This window comes from Pelmatolapia mariae, linkage group LG13, assembly GCF_036321145.2.
Source record: "Pelmatolapia mariae isolate MD_Pm_ZW linkage group LG13, Pm_UMD_F_2, whole genome shotgun sequence".
Classification (NCBI taxonomy): domain Eukaryota; kingdom Metazoa; phylum Chordata; class Actinopteri; order Cichliformes; family Cichlidae; genus Pelmatolapia; species Pelmatolapia mariae.
In genome coordinates, this window is record NC_086238.1 from 24,196,168 (window position 1) to 24,218,222 (window position 22,055).

Here is a 22,055-nt window from a genome sequence, read left to right on the forward strand (position 1 = left end):
CTGATATAGTATATTTATACATTTTAATAACTTGTCTTTATTGTAACTGCTTTTTGTATTAATGAGAGCTAATCCCAGGATATAATCAGTATTTATTAATTCCTTGCCAAGGGCTTAAACAGCAGAGACTCTGGTTATGAAAAATTCTCCATGGTCCCTTTAACTCTGGGAATGTGACCTTGTCTGGTTTCTCTTTTCTCCCTCTTGAGCTCTTGGCAGATCTGAAATTTACCTCTTAGAAAAAGTACTTTTAAAGCTCACTGTGGATTCTGATTAATTCCCACGCTGACTTGAAATATAATAATTAAAATAATTTCTAACGGTCTACCTTTTATTGATTGTAACAAATCATAAATCATTCCCAGGAGTTTGCATGGTTGGCTGATGTTATCCACATTGGCTCAAGAGTTGTGTAAAAGACCATTCTTGATCTTGGAAATTGGTGGTCCGAAATGTAACAATCCAGCCTCCCCTCTAGTTTGCTTGTTGGTCAACTTGGATGACATCACTACCGAGATGAATAAGTACTGTACTCATGAACTGGAAAAATAAAAATAATCTTAATTCTAACCAATGTAGAGACTGTCTGATAGATCATATTAGTTTTGAATACAGCCTCTGCCACCACTATAGATCAATCCTTCTGGGCTCCTTTAGTCGGCTCCATCACCTAGTGGGGATGGGGGGGGGGTTGTGGTTTTGTTCCGCTTTCATTACTGTGGTTGATGCGGGGGTAGATACGGGCTTGGGGTGTCTGGAGATTCTCTAGGGACAGGTTTCTTGGGGGGCTCAACCTCGGGCTGTGTTCATGACCTGGATAGGGCTCTGGTGGCTCTTGGATGGTGTTTTTCTGGTGGCTGCCTGGAGGGTCTGTGTTGACGGACGTAGGACACCGACCTGGTAGCCTAGCTGGGGCAAGCTTGGGGACTTGGGGTTCTGGGGGTGCTCTGCCTCTCTGCTGGGACTCTGATAACAAAAGGTTATCACAATAAAACAGGAAATAGGCATGGGAAACTAAACGGGGACAAAGCCGAAAACACCAGGTCAACGACCCAAATTCCCTGACACACCGCTTTATAGAAAATGTTTGTTTGACAATTGCAATTGAGGGGGATCTGGTTAATTAAAGCTCAAGTTACCAGTTGTTTTACTTGTAAAATAGGATATTTGTATTAATCTTTCCACTATTTATTCACAAATATTTTTGTCTGCAGCACTGACTTCCAGAAGAATAACCCTGTGCACAAACTAACAGAAGAAGAACTCCTGGCCTTCACGTCTGTAAGTCATTGTTTACTTTTTTTATGACCAGCATTGTAAGTTTTCCATGTAATATTAAAGAGAAATGACTTTGGTAGTATGCCTTGCCTTTTTTAACCCAGCCGACACATACACTCCTCTGATTAACAGTGAAACTTAGAATTAACAAAATGAAAAATAATGCAGCAGTGTATAAATCACTATTTAGGCCTCATTCATCTTGCTTATACAGGCAGTAAATAAGATATGTACAGCCAGACTTGCAATTAGATTGGTAAACATCCTAAATGTAAGTGTTTCAGCAGAGTGCTGAAATTCTGATGAAAATGATGAAAATATCGTCATACCAGCAAATTGAAGTGGACTACATTCAAACATAAGCCACAATACAAAAATGATGAAATGGCTCACCCAAAGGTGAGCAGTGAGAAAGCTGAGCTCATGTTGAGGGAAACATAACCATAAATCTTTAGGGACACTCCCAAAAACAACCAGTGATTTTTATGAAGGCAGTTCCTGAAAACTTTCATGGAACTTTTTGTAGTGGCAGACAAACTGTAGTGGGACCACTACTACGATTTTATCTTTATGATGATGTTAGTTGGAAGATATAATTACACGCTAATCAATGTATGAGTACAACATAATTGTTTAATTAAATAACCTAAAAAAACCCTTTTAAATAAAGCCGTATTTGAGATGAAGAATATTGTCACCATAATTCACTCTGGAGAGCATACACGTCTTCAAAGCTTTGCTGTAATTATTTGGTTAGTTGTAGTGCAAAGCTTAAAATGGGTGAGCTTTGCGCAGTTCTCCATGTATTACAAATAAAGAAAGAGGAAATATAAGGTAGCAGCATGACTATAAAATTACTAATAACAATTTAAGCCAAAAAAAATGTATTCCTATAATAGGCCAAAACCATACATCAACTACCTTAAGGTTGTAGCATTAGCCTGGTGCAAAAGGACATCGCCCTGGTGGGCTGTCTGCTTTGAGTTTACACTGACAAGAAGAAGCAAGAAGTAAATTGTGAAACCTCAAATCAACACAATATTTTAAAATTCCTTGTTTCATCTACCAGCCACTAGGATGCACTTTAAAGCTGTACTTGGCAAAAAAGAAGCAACAAATACTGTACTGGTGGGATTATTGAATAGTTTAGTGTGTCCTACTAGTTGTTCTGGCTTGCTTAAGCCTGATAATAACGCTTTTGTTTCCTTTTCATTAGGTCTTAGAAAACATTAGATTTGATTGTTAAAATGACACATCATTGTCACATTCTCACCACTGGTCCTAATATAATGATTCAGTCTTTGTCACTATGGCTGTAAATTGACACAGCACTGTTATTTACACTTAGGATATGAGTGGTTGTAACTTTTTGAGCTCATGATATGTAAAACTTTGTTTTGCAAAGAAAGTAAATTGGAAATACTAGAAAGAAGAGTATGTGGCAGTCAAAGTCAGATCAGAACAGCTGCTCTGTATTTCTTTGAAAAATGTTAATGACTTTGTCCTGTACCTACATTTTTAATCCTGGTGCATTACCTGAAGTCCTAACAAGATGAGGCAATATGCAAGTCTGCGTATCCATGTTTATTGGTGCTATCCAATTGGAAACAAATATATTTGTGGGTACATTTGTACTATGCCAGTGGTTATTCTCTGTTCATCACTTTTCTTTGAAGTTGAACAGTGGTTATTATGAAGCCAGCTGTGTATACAAAATAAGCTGGCAGCATATCTGTGTCTCACTGCGTTGGTTGGAAATGCTGCTGCAAGCAGCTGCTGGCTCTGTGGGCAGGCATCTTCCCAGCCTACATGTAGATCCAGGAATCTGCAGGCTGGTTAGATGGTTGTCACATGTCTGGCTGTCTTCGTCGATACCTGAATCTTATCACCTTACTAGAAGAACATCTCTCAGCACTGCTAATGTGTCAGTTATTACAGGAGATTTTCACCCATGATTTGAGTGTAACAGGGAATATTACAGGCACTAATAATGAGCTGCACAAAAATCAACCGAGTTATTTCATCTCTGCAGTGAAACTTTGAATTCATTCTAGAGAGAAGCTTATGAGACTTTGGCAGATTGTATAGGGTTCAGGCAGCAGCAACACAGGGATTGATGATGCACCTCAGCAAACTACCAGCTGCTGGAAATCCAACAAAGAGGATTTAGGGACCTGACTTGTGTCTAGGTTCCAGTTAGGACCATTATATCTATATCCCTTTCATCTCTGCAAACATGCTTCCTAACAGATGTGTGTAGACAGAGATCAGACAGAGGTCTGATCTCTGTCTGCACCACTCGTACATCAGGACACTGCATAGTAAATATGTCATTGTTTTGTTTTTTAAGAAAAACAATGACCTTCAAAAACAAAAAGAGACCGTAAATGTAGCAATACAGATTTATTTATTGCCCTGGCTTTTATTCAATAAATCTGTTAATTTTGGAGAACTGCACCAAAGCACGTGTACGGTAGGTGAAAAGCCTCTGCCCTACCATCCGAACAGAAATATTTATGCAGATCGACACGTTTGCAGGACCATGAATTATGCTGGAAGAAGGGTAAATTGGCCTGACTCCCTTTGCAACTGAAGAAGGTGAAAGCCTGGCCCACAATAAGAGTTCATGGTATTCTGCAGTTAATGAATAAAATGAATAAATTGAACCTCATCTCAGGGTTGCAGTAAAAACTCACAGCCAAGTCACACAGGTCTTATTCCCATGTGACACAGCCTGATGTTTCCTCTGTCACATCCAGATGTGTTTGTTCAGCCCCAGTCTACTCTTTGCAGCATTACACACTGTCCTAAATGCCTCTCACATTAACTCAGTTTTGATCACCATACTCAGTACCTACAAAAATAAATACATAAATTTAGTATAAGTATAACCTGCTCCCAAGCAAACCTGTCTCCTCATAACAGAGTCCCAGTTTCCTGTAGACAGCTGTCTGCCGTATTGAATCTGTCCCTATCGGACTTCATCAGTCTCTCAAATTGTTGTATTGTAATTTTGACCCCCTCTTCATTTCATTGTGGGTATTTGTTTATGCACAATAAGAGTGAATGATATGTAGTCTTAAAATTATATTTTGATATTTCTGACAAAAAATACTGAGTTTTTATAGATACTTGCAGGCAGCAACATTTATATGTGTAAATAAACTGTCACTTTTCATCCTTCTGTTCCACTGAGCGACTTGTCTTTGATGAAGCACTGTGTTAAAAGTGTGAGTCTATTGGCACAGGGTTAACAGTAACTCAAGTAACTTAACCTTGTTAAGTATTGTCTGCCTGGGTTGATCTTTGGTCAAACTGCCCAAAGCCCCGCCTTTCCACCTTGTAAACACTTTAGAATTTCATTCACGGCTTGCTCTTCTTGTCATTTGGTTATTTTTAGGTTGCACATCACCAGTTGATAGCAGCTCCTCCATCATAGCTTGGTTGTATTCAGCTGTTTTTTTTGTCTTGAGTGAGGAAACAGGTTTGTTGTTTCCACCTTCAGCAGGAACAGTTTTCCCTTTAGAGCATGTTGCGAAAAGCAGTTTCACCCCGGTTCGTAAATTCCTCAGGCCTCCAGAAAGAACAGTAGTCAATTCACAACACTTTTATCAATCCACACTCATTGATTACACCTTCTAGAAGGGAGATGTACAGGACCCCGGAATTCCTCTGCAGATCTCAACTCCTTTGTCTGTTACACACAGTTTTGTATAAGTGACCCCCCTTCTAAACCCTCTACGAGGTGCCATAAAACTAAGCACTGTGTTTACATGTTTGTGTGTGTGCGAGCACGTGAGTGCCTGCGTGTGCGCGTTCCTGTGTGTAAGTGCATGTGTATATATGTGTATGTACCTCTGCCTACGTGACTTCCTGGGGGTCATAAAAGTCCATCTCCCTTCCAGACCAAAGTTATTCAGTACACACGTTGAGACCCCCACCCAGGTATCCCCTGGGGAATTTCCACTCAGCATTAGCTTCTCTTTGTCTTACTTTCACAGTTCAAGTGGGGGAGGGTCTCCTGAAAATCTACTCCTAAGTTTATGACACACTCAGGCCTTTATTACATCCAGGGCAGTGTCAGTGTCTCCACAATAATTCTACATCCTATCTAACACATTTCTAAACTCTCAAATAAGCTACACATCTCTTCAAGCACTATCCTTTGTTGGAGGTTGTTGAAGTAGCTCCCTTTGCACTAAATCATTACTGGAGGCAGGGGTGTCTGACATTGCTGTTAGACGATCCTGGGCTTGTTTCAATGTTCTTGTGCGCTAAGGAACATAAACATAAAAGGAACCATGATAGCACGATACTTCAGCAAATTTATACCAGTGTTATTGCAGAAGCCATGATATGGCACCTATATTACCTGGTGTTAAATATACGTAGCCAGCTAGAGCCTGGAGCGTGCACAAACTGTCGGCTTCAGAGCGATGCGCAACAAGGACATTGCTTTCAGTTTGTAAGCATCTTTAAGGTTCTAAAAAGCATCGAGTTTGGACGGGTCTTACCACTTGTAATTATGAAGTATGCAACATTTTTTCTAAGCTTTTTTTCTGTTACTCCAAAGCATTTAGTCAAACACAACAGAAAATAATCAATATAATAAGTGGATTTAGTCATCACCATCAAAACTTCCTCTGTCTTCTCATTGCTGTTGAGAAACGCCCATTTGCGTCAGGAGCGACATGACAAACGCTTTGGATGCTTTATCGTTTGATTTTTTTAATTGCTCAACGATTGATGTTGGTAGAGGAATAACTGCATAATTAGGACAATTTACTGTTGCATTAATGACTCCAGCAAGACTTGCTAAGCATCCACAAAGATCATTAGTGTTTGTTTATCTCACCTCAAACCATGTATCTCTTTTATCACGCATTTCCATTGTCATAAATATACAGTGTGTAGAAAGTTACTGTTGTATAACTTGTTCTGATTAAAGATGAGTCGAGACATGAATTCAGATGAAAAGCTTTAGTCGTCTCTCTCTGACATCTACCTACCAGTAAATCTGCTGAACACACCCTCCCCGCTTTCCCTTTAATCAGCTCATCTAAAGCTAAACCACTAAGCTGTGCCAGCTATTATACAGCAGATTATCACCACAGCACACAGATAAAGACTTTGTGGCTGTAATAGGTTTTAATAATTAGGTGTTCTCACTAAAGCTTGCTGCTTGATTTCCCACTACAGTGCACAGCAGACAGGCGAGCCCTGTCTGCTGTTTCAGCTACACAGAAGAGGAAAAAGAAAGTTACTCTTGTGTGCATTTCTACAATGCTTCAGTACAACCGCAACTCCAAATAATTTGGGAATTAAAATGTTTTTTAAAACGGCAACAGTTTGCAGAACATATATATTCTATAATAGAGCATTAGAAATATATTAAATGTTTAAAATGTGTTACGTTTGAGAGGTGTTCAGATGTAAGTAGGTTAACTGACAACAGGTCACTGACGTGTTTGCAGTTTAGAGAGGCTGTATTTATGAATGAGCAGAAGAACCTGCATCTAGAGATTGGGAATTCATTTCAGAATGTCATTCAACATAATAAAGAAGACTTTGAATTTTTATGTCACTATGTATGATAGATCATCAGATATTCAGAGTGTCTGTATTAAAAAAATAAATAAATGAGAAAATCTAAAAATCAGTGGCTGCCCATGATCTTTGGGTCCTCAGGCAGCACTGCATTAGGAAAAAAAACATCATCCTGGTATGCAGACACTGCATGTGTTCACGAACCCTTCCAGAAAGTATCGTCTGTGCCATCCAAAAGCTCTATCATGCAAATAACAAACCAGATGTGAACATGATCCAGAAATGCTGCCCTCTTCTCTGGGCCAAAGCTCGAAGTAACACATGCTCCCATCTGGGGAAGGCCTTGCATATTTAATCAATACAATGCTAAACACTGCATCTATAACAACATCATGGCTTCATAGTAAAAGAGTCTGACTGCTGAACTGGCTTAACTGCACCAAACCATTTGGGCATCATGAAATAAAAAACGCCACAAGACGACCCAGGATTGTTGAGCAGGTAAAAACTTTTGTCAGACTAGAATCTGACAACATTTCAGAGCAGCTGCTGGAAAGCTTTTATAAAAAGAAGGTATTTTTCCAATAATGGTAAACTCTCTCAGTTCAAATGTTTGATATGGTTTCTGTCTTCTGTTGTAAGGAAAAATATGTTTACGAGATTTGCAGATCATTGCATTCTGTTTCAATTAATTAATTTTTTAAAATTTGGGTTGTATATGTAATTTGTTAATTCATTCATATATTCATAAATACTAATGACGTACTAATTTTGAAGGATAGCGTGGTGTGTTCAGACTTTTCTGGATTACTTTGTACTTGTATTGTGTTACAGACTTTATTAACAGCATATAGCTGCTAACTGTACCTCTGACTATTAAGAGGTGGGCTTTTTTATGTTTAGATTGTAATGCCTAAATCTATGCAAATATAGACGAAAGGTATGCAGCGAAATTGTTTGTGTTCATGGAGAGCAGCTCTTATTTTATGATGGTGCTGAACATGAGCTTCTAAGTCTTGCTTAGAAATCATCATATTTCATTAAGTTTTAGTCTTCTTAGAATCTCACTCTGTACATCCATCTGATTCAGTAACTAACTTTTAATGCTAAGTAAGTGCCAAAAAATACAAGGCAAAAATGGCACTCAAAAGAGAATAGCACCATTAATACTCACACAGTGTGGACTGGATTAAAATCACAGACCATGTAATAATAAAGTCCTTCCATTTTCCAACAGAGAAATAAATCTTGTCCAAAAGAAGCTTAGATGGCAGCTTCGATAATAGACTAATTAATTATACAGTAAATTTTCAAGTATTGATTGAATTACTCCATTATTTTTTTTTTTATTTAAAGCTTTTTATTCTTCAGTTTTCCTGTCACTGTTTCCTACTTGATAATTAAGATTGCAATTAGACCTAAAGTTCAGGTTCCACCAGTATAATATAGTATATGCTGTAAAGGTCAAAATGTTGAACCTATTATTGTTTATGTAGCACACTGTGCATTCACAGTGCATTCAATTATGACTGTACTTTTGTTTCTGCAGCATGGCTCAGTGCAAGGCCGGCTCTGGAGAATATCCTAAACTGGAATGATACTGGGACAATACTTGCCCAGACTGAAAAACCTAAAAGCAAAGAGATCTTTTTTGGGTTTAGCTGCTAAACTATATACTGATGTCTAATCTTCACTTTGATCATCGTCTAGTTTAATACTTACACCCAGAATCAGAAGCGAGATCCATCTGTGACAACCTTTAAAATTGTGCACATTTATATACACAACATGTAACAGTAATAACTTGAATACTGGAGGAACAAATATTGTATAATCCACTTTATTTTGAGACAGGCCAACATACAACACAGACCAGTTTATAGTTTACAATTCAATCCCTGTCTTATCTATTTTACTAGTGCATATGGATGCATTCTGAGCTTATTATTAAAGCTGCAGAATTTGATAAGAAAAAAAAAGACAATTCTGACCTAATAATGTTAGGTTATTAATGTTATTTGTCTCTGTACTGTTTTATACTGTTTATACTAAAATCATTAGTGCCAGTGTAATGCATACTATACTTCATTTGTCATCTGTAAGCTATGATTTTTGGGGCAAAGCATCCTTTAACTTATGCTTGTGTTTAAAAGAAAACTTGGTTATGCATCAATTTACTTCTTGTTCAGAAAGATGTCGATAATTTGAAGTGCTGAACGAGTGTGGCGAGAAAACTTCCAGATTTGTTTCTCATTATCTGGATGAACTGTCATGTTCCATTTACACCAATAAATAAAATACACACACACACACACACACATGTCTGGTTTGCTATCCTCGTGGGGACATCCCATTGACATAATGCTTTCCCTAGCCCCTTACCCTAACCCTAACCATTAAAAATGAATGCCTAACCCTAACCCTTACCCTAAACCTAACCATAACCTAATTGTAACCCTGACAGTAAAACCACATTTTGAGTGTGAAAATTGCTTTCAACCCCGAGGGGACCTGGATTTTGGTCCCCACGGTGCAGAAAGTCCCCACCAGGATAGTAAAAGTCAGATTTTGGTCCCCACCAGGATAGTACGAACCCGTACACACATACACACACACACACACACACACACACACACACACACACACAGGTTCATTATTACAACAATCTTTGTATTGTCAGGTATATAAAGCTCTTGTATAGTTCTATCTTTGTGAGAAGGTAATGCCAGGTTAGCTTTTTCATTTGCTTCTTTTTTGTGTAACGTAATTGGTTTTATGGACTATGAATCTGGATTGATCTGCTTGCGTTTGCTTTTAAGGGTTTAATAGTTAGTAGAAAATAAAGAAAAATACTTTTTACATACAAGTCACATTTCATTCGGCCATACATACTTAAATACATCCCTTCAATTCTATCCTTTGGACCTTTGGATTGAGCCACCTTCTGATTAGAGGATGAGGCACTACTTCCTGAGCTCCTTGGCTTTTGTCACCAGAATGATACTGTTGTTGCACACAATCATGTGTTCCTTGATGATGTGAATAAAGTGTTATCTTTGACCCTCTATTTTTCTTTTATTGTTCTGCAGTGTGTTTTGTCTCAACCCAAGTTTTGGCCCATGCAAGTGTCAGCACTTTGCCTCAGGACGAAACTGGAAAAAGGAAAATCCCGATGTGTAGAAAGAGCCATGATGCAAACCCAGGTAAATAACTACTCGGGAGGAAGGTCAAAATAAACAGAAAGCAGAGTGTGTGCAAGGGTCTGCCTGCCTTAATCAATCCAGCTTATTGTAGAAATGGCCATAGGAGTCGCCCTGTTGAAATAAGATTCCAGCACCACCACCTATCACACCATATGTCAAAATAATGCCACTCACTGCTATACAGACCCTTTCCAAAAAATTAGAATATCACGGAAAAGTTTATTTATTTCCAAAATTCCATTCAAAACGTTAAACTTTCATACATTTTGATTCAGGGCCCACAACTTAAACAATTTCAAGTACTTTGTTGTTTATTTGTACATAATTTGGGCTTCCTGCTCATAAAACCCACGAAAAACAGGATTTCAAAAAATTTGAATACTGTAAAGACATCACCATTTACTTCTCAGTTTTTGCAGAAAAAAAAGATAGAAATTAGGATCACATCAAATCAATCAAAATGTGGTACTTTCAAAATTATATGTCAATCTTCAATACTTGGTTGGGAATCCGTTTGCGTTAATCACTGCCTCGATGCGCCGTGACCTTGGATTTAAGAAAGCAGAGTTTACCAACACCTGCACTGGACATTGCACCCCAAATCATAACTGACTGTGGATATTTCACACTGGACCTCAAGCAGCTTGGGTTCTGTTCCTCACCTGTCTTCCTTCAAACACTTGGACCTTGATTCCCAAATGAAAGGCAGACTTTATTTTCATCGGAAAAGAGGACCTTTGACCACTGGCCAACAGTCCATTCCATCTTCTCCTTGGCCCAGTTGAGTCGTTTCCGACGTTGGCTCAGACTCAGAAGTAGTTTTGAAGCTTTGACTCCTGCCTCATTCCACTCTTTCTGGATCTCTGCCAGATTCTTGAATCTTCTGTCTTCTGTCTGCCTGTTTCCGTGGGTTTCATGAGCTGGAAGCCCAAATTGTGTACAAATAAACAACTAAGTACTTGAAATCATTTAAGTTGTGGGCCCTGAATCTATCATCTATGAAAGTTTAATGTTTTGAATGGAATTATGGAAATAAATAAACTTTTCCATGATATTCACATTTTTTGGAAAGGGTCTGTAAGTACAAACATTCCACCTCCAGTCCCAAGGAGGCAGACAGGGACATGAATCGTCTTGGAATTGGTAAAAACATTGTTCTTGTGACTTGTTGTTATTGTTTGTTTATTTTGGATAGTTTTTATTGTAACTGCATCTATCAGAAAAATGAATGTCATTCCAAAAACGTATGTAAGTTAGTAGTGTGCTATCAGCTGTCAGGAGATAACACCTGGTAACAGTCGTCTGACTCTGAGTCATGATTTTTGATTGACTCAAAATCAGGTGCACATCTGGAATGATGAGTGCTGCTATCATGGACAATGCAATGAGCTGTCAATAACAGAAATAATTTCCAATCAGCAAAGAGCAGAAATCTGCACCTGCAGTGGGCACAGGGCACTGGAACCAAAACTGGAGAATAGAAAACTGCAAACATGGATTAATGAACCCGTATTTCTGATATCCAAAATTGAGGCTCCATGAATTCATGGAGATAGTCCAGGCTGCTGCTGTGATATGTTGAATGTTTTCTTGGCATTCTTCATACACCTAAATAGTAACAAATCACTGGTTGAATCTCAGTTTGTCAGTTTTTTGTTTGCTGTATTCACTTGGTTGTGGGCAGAGTGCAGCATCTTCTAAAGGCTTGTTTCATAAACGTGACAGTGGTTAAGTGGATATAAGTGGCCTCTTTGGTCACCTGATCACCTTTGGGGAGTGGTATGTTAGTGAAAACCATAGCAGGAAAATCAAAGGCCAGGTTTTCCACAGTACTCTGCGGATGCACATGCTTTCCTCATCTGCCCTGCCCAGATTTGGATAATTAAATCACAGCCCATTAAAAAAGTTAATAATCATAAAGGTTTATCAAAGTTCAATTATCTAATTGAACTTTGAGTATTAATCTGAACTGCTTGAAATGAAGGAAGCTAGTTTTTTTGTTTTGTTTTTGAAGACAATTCGCGTATCATGGCAGAAGCTTCTAGAAGTTCTGCAGCCTTAATTTCATGATGAGTATGGTTTTTGCTCTAGTCCATCCAAGGATACTGTTTGTTACTGTGTTTTCATTTTGTGTGTAATCGTATCTGCCCATCTGTGAATGGTTTCGCCGTCATGTTACAGAATAAGAAAATTAGTGTGACCACAAACAAAGTTAAGAGCCGCAGAGCTCTACAGACTCACAGTTCCAGTGAGTTATTGAGTAACCTTGTGCTTTTTTTCTCCAAACAACCCTGAGCACAAACCAAACCATTAATGTTGCACAGCTCCAAATGTTACTGCGGATGTTGATCAATAACATCCCTGAAAGAGTGAACACAAGGTGCATTATGGGTTTATTTAAAAAAAAAAAAGCCACAAATGGAGGACTCGAGGACATGGCTTGCAGACAACAGTCTTCCTTACAGAAGTAAAACGAGGCTGTTTTAGCTGCCACAGCCTGGGCGGTAGAGAGTAAAGCTGTAAGCAGTGAATGTCATTTTTTAAGATGTATTTTGTGATTTTGTGTAGTTGGATTGGTTTCCTATAAAGGTCTCAAGCTTATTGAGCAAATAAAATGCACTTGGTTTCTGTTTCATTCTATATGATGATATGCATCTAAATCAATTCGGCATGTAGTGTTGTTCTACGTTGTTTTGCTTGATTTTGGATAAATAATTCCAGTTCTCAAGATAAGGATCCTCCATCAGTCTGCCCATCAGTCCACTCTGAGATAATTTCTCTTTGAAAGCAGGCTAACAGGGTCTCTCAGATAAAATGGTTTTTGTTTTTTGTTTTTTTATGGGGGATCCTGGATGAGAGAGAAATGATCTCTCCAGAAGGTTATGGGACTACCCTTAGAGGCTCCTGACTGTTCGGTCTGCCCACAAAACCTACAAAGTGAGGAATCCACAAAGTATCCTGATCAGATGCCTTGACCTCCTCAGCTGGTTTCTATCAGTGCAAAGCGGCAGTGGCTGTACTCCCTCCAAATGTGCGAGCTCCTCATCCTGCCTCTAAGGCTGAGCCCAGGGAGCTTATTTTGACAGCTTTTATCCACAGCCTCATCCTTTTGGCCACTACGCAGAGCTTAAGAACATAACTGAGAGTTGGAACGTAGATTGACCGGTAAATTGAGGGCTTCGTGTTCTAGCTCATGTTTATCTGTACCACAATGTCCTCATCACACCAGGTGCTGTGCTTCAACTCCCTCGCTTGGGGCAGCAACTCTCCCACAACCCAAAACGAGCAATCAATTATTTAATTTAATAAAGTCATGGCAGCTTTCCACTGCCATTTTCTAATTTATTAGCAACAACTCTGTGTTTACAAAAACATTCCTCTTTACTTTTGTGTTTTTTACGTGTACCATTGGAGATAAACCACGTTTTTTTGTATGGGGGGACATTTAAAACGTGTCTCAATGATTTTAATTTGTTCATCTGATCAGTTTTGACCCTTTGGAAAAGATGCCAAGATTCTGCAAGGATGGTGGCAGAAGGAAACCACAAAAAAGTGTCTGTTTGTTCCTCCTAGCATTTTATTTAATTCAAAATCATAAAAGGAGAACGAACAGCTGTAGGCTACAAGAGTTGTGTTCACTATTTGCTCTTTGTCTCCATGAATCTTCCCTCTCATTGCCCATTTCATGCCTAATGACCCTGTAACCCTGTCAGTGGCACAGAATATATACATATATTTGCACTGCTAGCAGTAAAGATACTGGTTACATCTTCAACTGATGGAAGTAATACTCAGTCATTTTGGGGGATGAACTCTTGTTACAGACTCTGCAGCACATTTTGTGGAACAAATTCAGCTGTTGAATTCCAGTTTCCTTCTTTATTTGAGTTTCTCTCTTTTCCAGGCAATAGTAGACCACTTTGAAGACAAGAGTTGTCCTGTGACGGAGCGCCTCAAAGTCTTTTACTGCTGCCAAGCACCACCCAGATGGGTTGTCCAGGTATTAGGTCCCTTTCTGTTTTTTTCAAAAACATTCCGTCTGGTAAACTAAAAGAAAATTAACTAGCACTTTATTCACTTTGACTGTGAGAGTCTGTGTTTTTTAAAATTTATCATTAAAAAAATCTTTTGGACAGAGACTAATAATATCACTGATGATACGAAACGATAATGTCTCAGTTAAGAATACATTGAATAATTCACATTAATGTCACATAAGTGCACCTGAGATGGAATACAATGACATTTTTGCTGTTATTTGGTCATAAACCTTGCCTTGATTGTTCTACTATAAGAAAAAGCGTCTGCTGTCCTTAAAACAAGAATTCACTAAACCGCTGACACGCCCCTTAGGCTTGCTGTTAAGGGTTTGAGAGCTACTTTTTAAATACTGTGAATGTTGTCACAGGGCTGACCACATCCTCTTTCATTCCAGAGCTCATAGCTTGTATACTTAATGTTGTTGTTATCATACCTTGTCTTGTCCTATTCTAAATTCCTTTTTTGTTTCAAAATAAACTAAAGAAAAAGTAGAGATAACCAAAGTTATAATTAAGTTAAGCATAGATAAATGAATGGCAAATTTGGTTAAAATTAATATTACATTTGGATTGAAATCAAGCGGTGTCACGCCCGTAACAGGGACAGAACAATACGACAAAAGGCCTCCAGGTTAGGGTGTAGGGGAAAAGAGCAGCTGTTCCGGGGTAGTGCTTGCCCACGTGCTGCATTCTTCAAGTAGCAGCCTTGTCAAAGGTTATAATCAATAATGCATAACTGCTGTTTGTTCTTGGCTAACAGAACAAAGAGCAATGCAACAATCAGCTCAGTTGGCTTTATCGTTGCCATTCTTTTGGCATGCTTGGAACATTTTTGGTCACCAGTAACAAATAGCTTACATCACCTTATGATTCTGGTGGGTGTACCACTAGAACACTGGTACTGGTCACTGCTGTTTATGTGTTACATCACATTCGTTTAGCTCTGGCACAATGTTCAAAGAAAACACTAAACACAAGACAGTTCAGCTGTTATTTATAATGAAGATTTCTCTACCACAAAACAGAAATGCCAGTCACTGGCTGGAGCGGCATCTAATAACCAACTCGCAAAATAAAAACAAAACAACAAACACGAAAACACCAGATATTATGATACAGATTTATAATTTGCAACGATGTTTTTTCGAAATTCTATACGCGAAAAGTGAGCGCGAGAGCCCTCGGTGTGCCGCTTGCTGCTGAAGTCAAAGTAAACTTTATTGTCATCTCCGCTACATACAGTCCAGTATATAGAGAGACGAGACGACGAGGCTCCAGTTACAGCAGTGCAAGTTAACAAACAATGTATATAAGAAGAGTAAGAAAATAAATATACACTTTAGGACTAGGGGTAAAGGGATCAATAACAATTTAAAATTTATAATTTACAGTTTGATGATTTAAAGTCTCACACACAACCCGTCGAAAGGGGAGGGGGGCCGGCTTCTTCCAAATAGAGCACATTTCATTCATAATGATGTAAATCCAAGCCCATTATGTATTCATGATTTGAATCCTGGGTTGTGTGAAATCCCAGAAATAAACCCCAGACAAAGCGAATCTGTGAACTAAGGTGTAGGTCTATTAGGTTAAGTTGTGGCGATCCTCGATATGGGGGAAAAATTAAAACCAATGGAAGATGGACAAGAAAAGTTCAAAGCCATCAGGTGCTCAGTTTAGAAAAAATAGAAAATAAGAGGAGGAGAAACGAGCAAAAGATACAGGTAAGCAGATGTGTCATTGGATAATGGCAGGGCATCCTGAAACAATCAGAATGAGAATACTTTATTAATCCCTAAGGAATCTCCAAAAGTTGAATCTGTTCATCTGGACGTAGCGTTTTGTGGGAGAAACGTTTCGTCACTCATCCAAGTGACTTCTTCAGTCTCAGCTGACTGCAGGTTTCCCCAAACCTTATAAACAGTACATTTGCATAATGACTGAAACCAGCCCACTGAAGGAACAATGGGCTGTGAGGTCAGTTCCTTAATCATAATTATGCAAATTCCCATGACCATTGATCAACAATCACTGACCAAAACCCACTGATCAAAGAACACTGATCAATGGCCATGAGTACCATTGACAGAGAGTTGGGGAATGGCTGCAATCACAGCGTTGTAAGATGGCGAAAGATGTACCCTTAGTCCCCCTCCTTGATTCAGAGATGGTCTTTCCCTTTTCACGTAAATGGCCTCCTTGACTCCGCGCTCAAACCAGCGTTCCTCCCTGTCCAGGATGTGTACATCCTCATCATTGAAAGAGTGTCCACTGGCCTGTAGGTGTAAATAAACTGCAGAGTCCTGGCCTGATGAATCCCTAAGGAAATTATGTGGATTACAGTTGCTCCAAAAAGAAATGGTAAAAATAGTAACAGTAACAGACTAAACTCCAAACAATACATTATGTTACAGATTTTAATGTCAATTAGTTCCGACAACAGTTTTATGTTAATGTACAATCCTTAATATGTTTTATATTTGTGTGTGTGTTTGTGTGTGTGTGTGGGGGGGGGCAAATCTCCATTAACAAGTTACGGCGGATAGCCCCGTGCGTGGGGCTGGACGGCGTCAACACGTTAACAATCTAACTGTGCTAACGCACTAGTTCCCACCAATTGAGCATTGCGTGGCACATCCGACATACTGTTTTACTTTTGTCCATGACGCACTTACCATCAGGGTCATACTTAACATGAAAAACAAAATAGTTCCAAACGCCAGATCTGAATGAGGGTGGGGGAGGTTCAATTTCGGGTAGCGTTGAGGCAGTTGCCATGTTGCAACGAGCTAAGCTTCTGTCTTGCTAGCTTGCGCTGCGCTCAGTGGATCTGCACTCGACAGTGCAGCCTAGGCAGAGTAGTCGAACGCAGATCCACTGAGTGCTCAACACAGACAGCATCGTCAGAAGAAAAGTTGATAAAATAAATAAAAAATTTTGTATTGTTCAATACATATGCGTACCGAACTGAAAGCACTGTATCGAACGGTTCAATATCGATACGAGTATTGTTGCACGCCTACTGTTTACATAATTCAACCAAGGCAGATATCTGTCAATAGGCCAGTATTTCCTCTTGGCCAGCACGTTAAGGCATTAAAATGTAATGTAGACAAATATTTATCATTGTCTGAGACAAATCTCTCCACCTCTCTGGCAGGTCGTTCTTAGCTTATATAGTTCTCATGAGATCTCATAAGTTTTTTGGCTATTGAGAAATGTTTGTGATAATATTTGATTCTGCGGTCAGAGCTTCTATTCATCTGCATTTCTAATGGAGGTGCACCTCTCAGCAGCACTCTCCTAATTTAAATTCTGACTCTCTCAAGAACAAACTTTATCACCCTGAAGTTCTTCTCTGCTTACTCAGCGCATGTAACATAATTGTTATTATACTGGATTAAATTTTAAAAGAAAATCCATTCCTTGCTACTACATTGTCTGTTAAGATTTCCAATTTACTAAAGTACACATCCGCTTTATAGTCTTAACCTCCTAGGACCTGGCGTCCACATATGTGGACATCACATTTTGGGTTATTTAGACCAAAATACTCAATTTTGCTCTTCAAGGGCCTGATATCCACTTACGAGGACATTATACTGCTACTGTTCTATCAAAATTTTAAATGAATATCCTCATATGTGGCTCTGATTTTTCATAAAAACAAAAATAAGGTTAAAAAAAAAAAAATCTGGTAATTCTTTGTTTTTAGAAAGGCATGTTGCATACCACTGTTTAAGGTTTTTGCTTGCTAGAGTAACAAAAGCTGCCCCCATATCCATATCAAAACTCTGATCTAAACTCTAATGTCACCTTTAATCCCATTGTAAAGTTATAGCGAGTTACTGGATGTAGAAGCACTTTATTTGTATGGGAATTTTATACTAGATTGATAGTTGACCTCTGGAGTTCACACCTTAAGCACACCTGTACACCTTAATCACTTTATCTGCCTTGCATCCATGGCCAATTTAGAATCACTAGTTTACTTAACGTGCATGTCATTAGGCTGTGGGAGGATGGAGTTCAGAGGAGGCCAGAGGACTCGGAGGAAGCCCACTCAGTCACAGGGAAAACTCCACATCAGAGTGGCCCAGCTGGGCAAATTGGCTACATTTTGATAAATAAATTGCACCTGAAAAGGAGAAACTAGCTGTGACATATTTTGATAAAATCTTTGCCTCATCTGTCTCTTTGTGTCTGTGTTGCACCATTAGGCACATCCAGCTGACATTATTGCCAGCAGTGTTGTCCCAGGTAAGGTAAGGAAAGAGAAAAGGTTGAATAGGCAGTAATAGAAAGATTGAAGTAGGAGGAGTGTTGGAGAAAGGGAGAAATCAGTTTGGGAGGAAACATCACACAGGCAGCCGGTAATAACTGATAACAGCAATGAAGTTGGAATTGAAGAGTCTGTATTACCGTCTGGGGAGCTGAAAGTTGGTTGAGGAGGAGGATTGCAGCAGGTACTGCAATGCATTTTCTCTGCCGGGGGTGGCTTTCTGCTTTTTCCGTCTCACACTTTGTTTTCATGACAAGCCATTTCATTTTTATGCCTTTAGGGTGAGGCCATTTTTATAGTTTACTTACAGTTGGTTTTGCACATTTCTGGTCAATAACCACACATCAGGTAGTGTATATTTTACATTGCTACTAACCAGTTTCTAAAGCATGCCATCAGTTGCTTTCCTATGTTTCACTGATTTCCATTCATTTCATGGTAGTTTAAAAACTTGTGATTTCATACATATATATATGTATATATATATAATATATGTATACAACAAATGGATGGACATAAATTATTGATATAGAATTTTTGTTCCATATCAGTCAGTCAGAGCAAGGTTTATCTGATTTCGTCATCAGATGCATTTATATGCCTTCATGCCAATGGTTATAGAAGTTGTTAAAGATCTGCAAACAGTATTTTGCATGAATGTTAGCTTTCTAGCATGCTAGTATAATATGTACCTGTTCTGTCACTCTATTAGCATTGTCATAGTAAGCACCTTAGCATGCCAGCAGCCTCAACATGGTTCCGACGTCTTCGCTTTATTCTCTCCCTGTGTACAGAAACAGCTGGCCAGCCTTCTGATGGATCTTGGCTGCATCAGTTCAGCTGTACTCATTTATGAAAGGCTGGAGCTCTGGGAAGATGCAATTATCTGCTACGAGAGACTCGGCCAACATGGAAAGGTACACACTGATCTTAACATTCCTGAACTTAACTGATCTGAATATTAAAACACTAATCTATGTAAATGAAGTCGTTTTAATGTTCATACAATTTTTCTTATTCCCTAAATCCTTCACTTAATCTAGACAACATTTATAACTTGTATTATTAGGAGAGATTTTTCCAGGAGCTTGCTGTTTGAATAATCGAAATCACCTAAAAGCAATAGTGCTTAATTTAACATTTTTTAACTATATTTTGAGTTGATATGAATTTGTTTTAATACTTCATGGTTTCTTTTTTCACATAAATAGTGTAACACTTACTGTATGTAGGCAAGAGTAATGTAAAATCAACTTTACTTTACTTTACTTTGGTAGAAATCATAAATGACACACATATTTTTTAATCACAACCCCCACAGTCACTGTCTGTTTTTTTCCTTCTATCTGGGATTTTGTTGGATTAAATCATCTTTATTGAATTGTAGATTCTCTTATCTCATGTAATAGAGAAACCTTTTCACATCTAGGAAAAACATTAAAGGTTTCCATGATATTTGAAGAATTTCCTGGCTATGGGATAGATACAATATTTCTTATCTTATTGAGTCAGAAAAAGATTTTAATCCTATAATAAGACTGGAAAACTTTTGTCTATTCCAAGCTGTAGTTAACTCTCTGCAGATCTCTGTTCACAGCAGCACAGATGGTGTAATTTACATGTCAGTTGTAGATTTCAAACTAAATGATTTGATGCTCATTTGGCAGATCGGTATTTTAAATTGGTTGTCAAGGCCAAATTAGAGGTTGTCCGTAATTAGTGATGAAGCGATCGGGGGAAAAAAGTCAAAAATCAGGATAACTGCACTTCCACTCATCTTTCCCTTGGTCATTATTTAAAGTTGCAATAACTTTTTATTCATAGTTTCAATGCAGAAGACTTATCCTCAATTACTTTACTTCAGCATATAAGAGTAACAGAAATATCGATATCTTACAGTGAAAAAAGTATTAATGGATTCTGATTAATCTGAAGAACTGGGTTTTGTGTATCTTCTTTGTCTTAATTTTGTCTTACTGATAACTTTGTCATAATCCTTCGGGAATGTAAACAGGAAGTATAATGTTGACTTTCACTACAACATGAGCCTCATTTGTTAGCTTGTTTACCTTTTGTTAGAACTCCCTTGGATTAGCCATCAGGATTACAGACTTCCAAGACTGGAGCATGTGATTTTTAATCCCTTGCCAAAAAATGTTCTTCTCATAGCATGATGCTATGATTACGGTTCACTTCACTTCAATACCATTTTATTTAAATAGCACCAAATCACAACAACAGTTGCCTCAAGTTGCTTTACACTGTAAGGTAAAAAAAAACAAAAAAAAAACTTGTACTGCAGCTGCAAATGCTGACCATGACTAACTTTGTATTGTTTTTAAACTAAAGGGGTAATGTCCCCTGTAGGCTCTGGATCTGTCAGAGATCTCCACTTACACATAGCCACAAACCACAAAGGGAGTCGCAGAGGAAAAGCTCTGATGCCTGAACATCACCATGTGGCTCCTAACCAAGTCCTATTACTTCATGTTCTTTTAAGGAGGGCGCATTCTCCACCCTCCAGCTGAACAAAGAGATTGTTATATTCATAAAAGCATTATCAGTCTGGGAGTATAACCAATTCATAGGCCAGCACTCACCAAGGACATTCTTACCTGCCTGTCAAGAGTACAACACAACTCTTGCTGTGATTGTGCCGTGAAAACTGATCTCGGTGTTTAGATTTAGGTTTGAGTTTAATTCCAAAGACATCCAGTGATGACCATGTTTAGAAATAATTCAGTCATTCACTCAGTCATAACATTACTAAGTTTTGATCACTATTGCATCAGATAGTTTTCACTCTGATGATTTTAGTCAGCCATGCAAAAGTGTGGACAGAGAACCAGTACAACTACAGAGACGGTTAAAAGCAGATGTCAGCACGTATGCTGTCTGCAGCTGTGTGTACACTACTAATATTCCTCTTATATGCATGCACAGAGAAGCAATAGTGCAAAACTAGCAACATATTTATGTATGCATTATATATGCATACATGTATAATGTATATAAGACACTAATAAGCAAAGCCAAAACAAACATGGCACTGATTTAGTGCTGGTAAACACATTTGCAGCAGAAACACCAGATGACAAATGTTTTCTTTTCAGTTTAATATGATGGATGGACTACTTAACAGACCTAGCAGACACAGGCCCCATGACTGCTCGGGGTAACGTTTCTTGTTGGAAAGTCAATGACATTACTGCAACAAGATGCAAAATGACGGAAAAATTCAAAACAATCACAAACAGATGCAAAATGAACACACAGGGATACAAAGTGGCAACAAATACAAAAAAGTAATTACAGGGAGACGCAAAACAATAAACAAAGAGCTAAAAACAAACAGTTAACACAGATGCAAAATGACAACAACAACAGGAACAATCACCACAGTGAAATGCAAAAAGATCAGAGAGAAAGGGAATGAAACACAAAAAGATGCAAAATCACAGCAAAAAGTGGAAGAACTGGGGGAAATTGAGAGGCCAAATGCTGTTTTCTTCATGTTGATTTAGACTTTTCATAAGGCGAAAACCTAGAAAGATGAAATTAAATTCCTACTGGGTCTAGGTAATGGATCAAACACTAGATTGCGCCGATTTTGTGTTTAACATACCCATCCATCCAGCCATCTTCTTCCACTTTATCTGGGGCTGGGTCGCGGGGGCAGCAGCCTAAGCAGAGATGCCCAGACCT

The 22,055-nt window shown here is 38.5% G+C and overlaps 1 protein-coding gene across 1 annotated transcript in view; it reads left to right on the top strand.

The window, feature by feature from the left end:
* Window positions 1-22,055, top strand: part of ttc27 (tetratricopeptide repeat domain 27) — an 88,862-nt gene that overhangs the window by 33,702 nt on the left and 33,105 nt on the right. Inside the window, exons 9-12 of the mRNA XM_063491891.1 lie at window positions 1,215-1,281; window positions 9,915-10,028; window positions 13,933-14,028; window positions 19,145-19,267. Of these exons, the coding sequence (XP_063347961.1) occupies window positions 1,215-1,281; window positions 9,915-10,028; window positions 13,933-14,028; window positions 19,145-19,267 (400 nt within the window). The remainder of the gene's footprint in view (window positions 1-1,214; window positions 1,282-9,914; window positions 10,029-13,932; window positions 14,029-19,144; window positions 19,268-22,055) is intronic.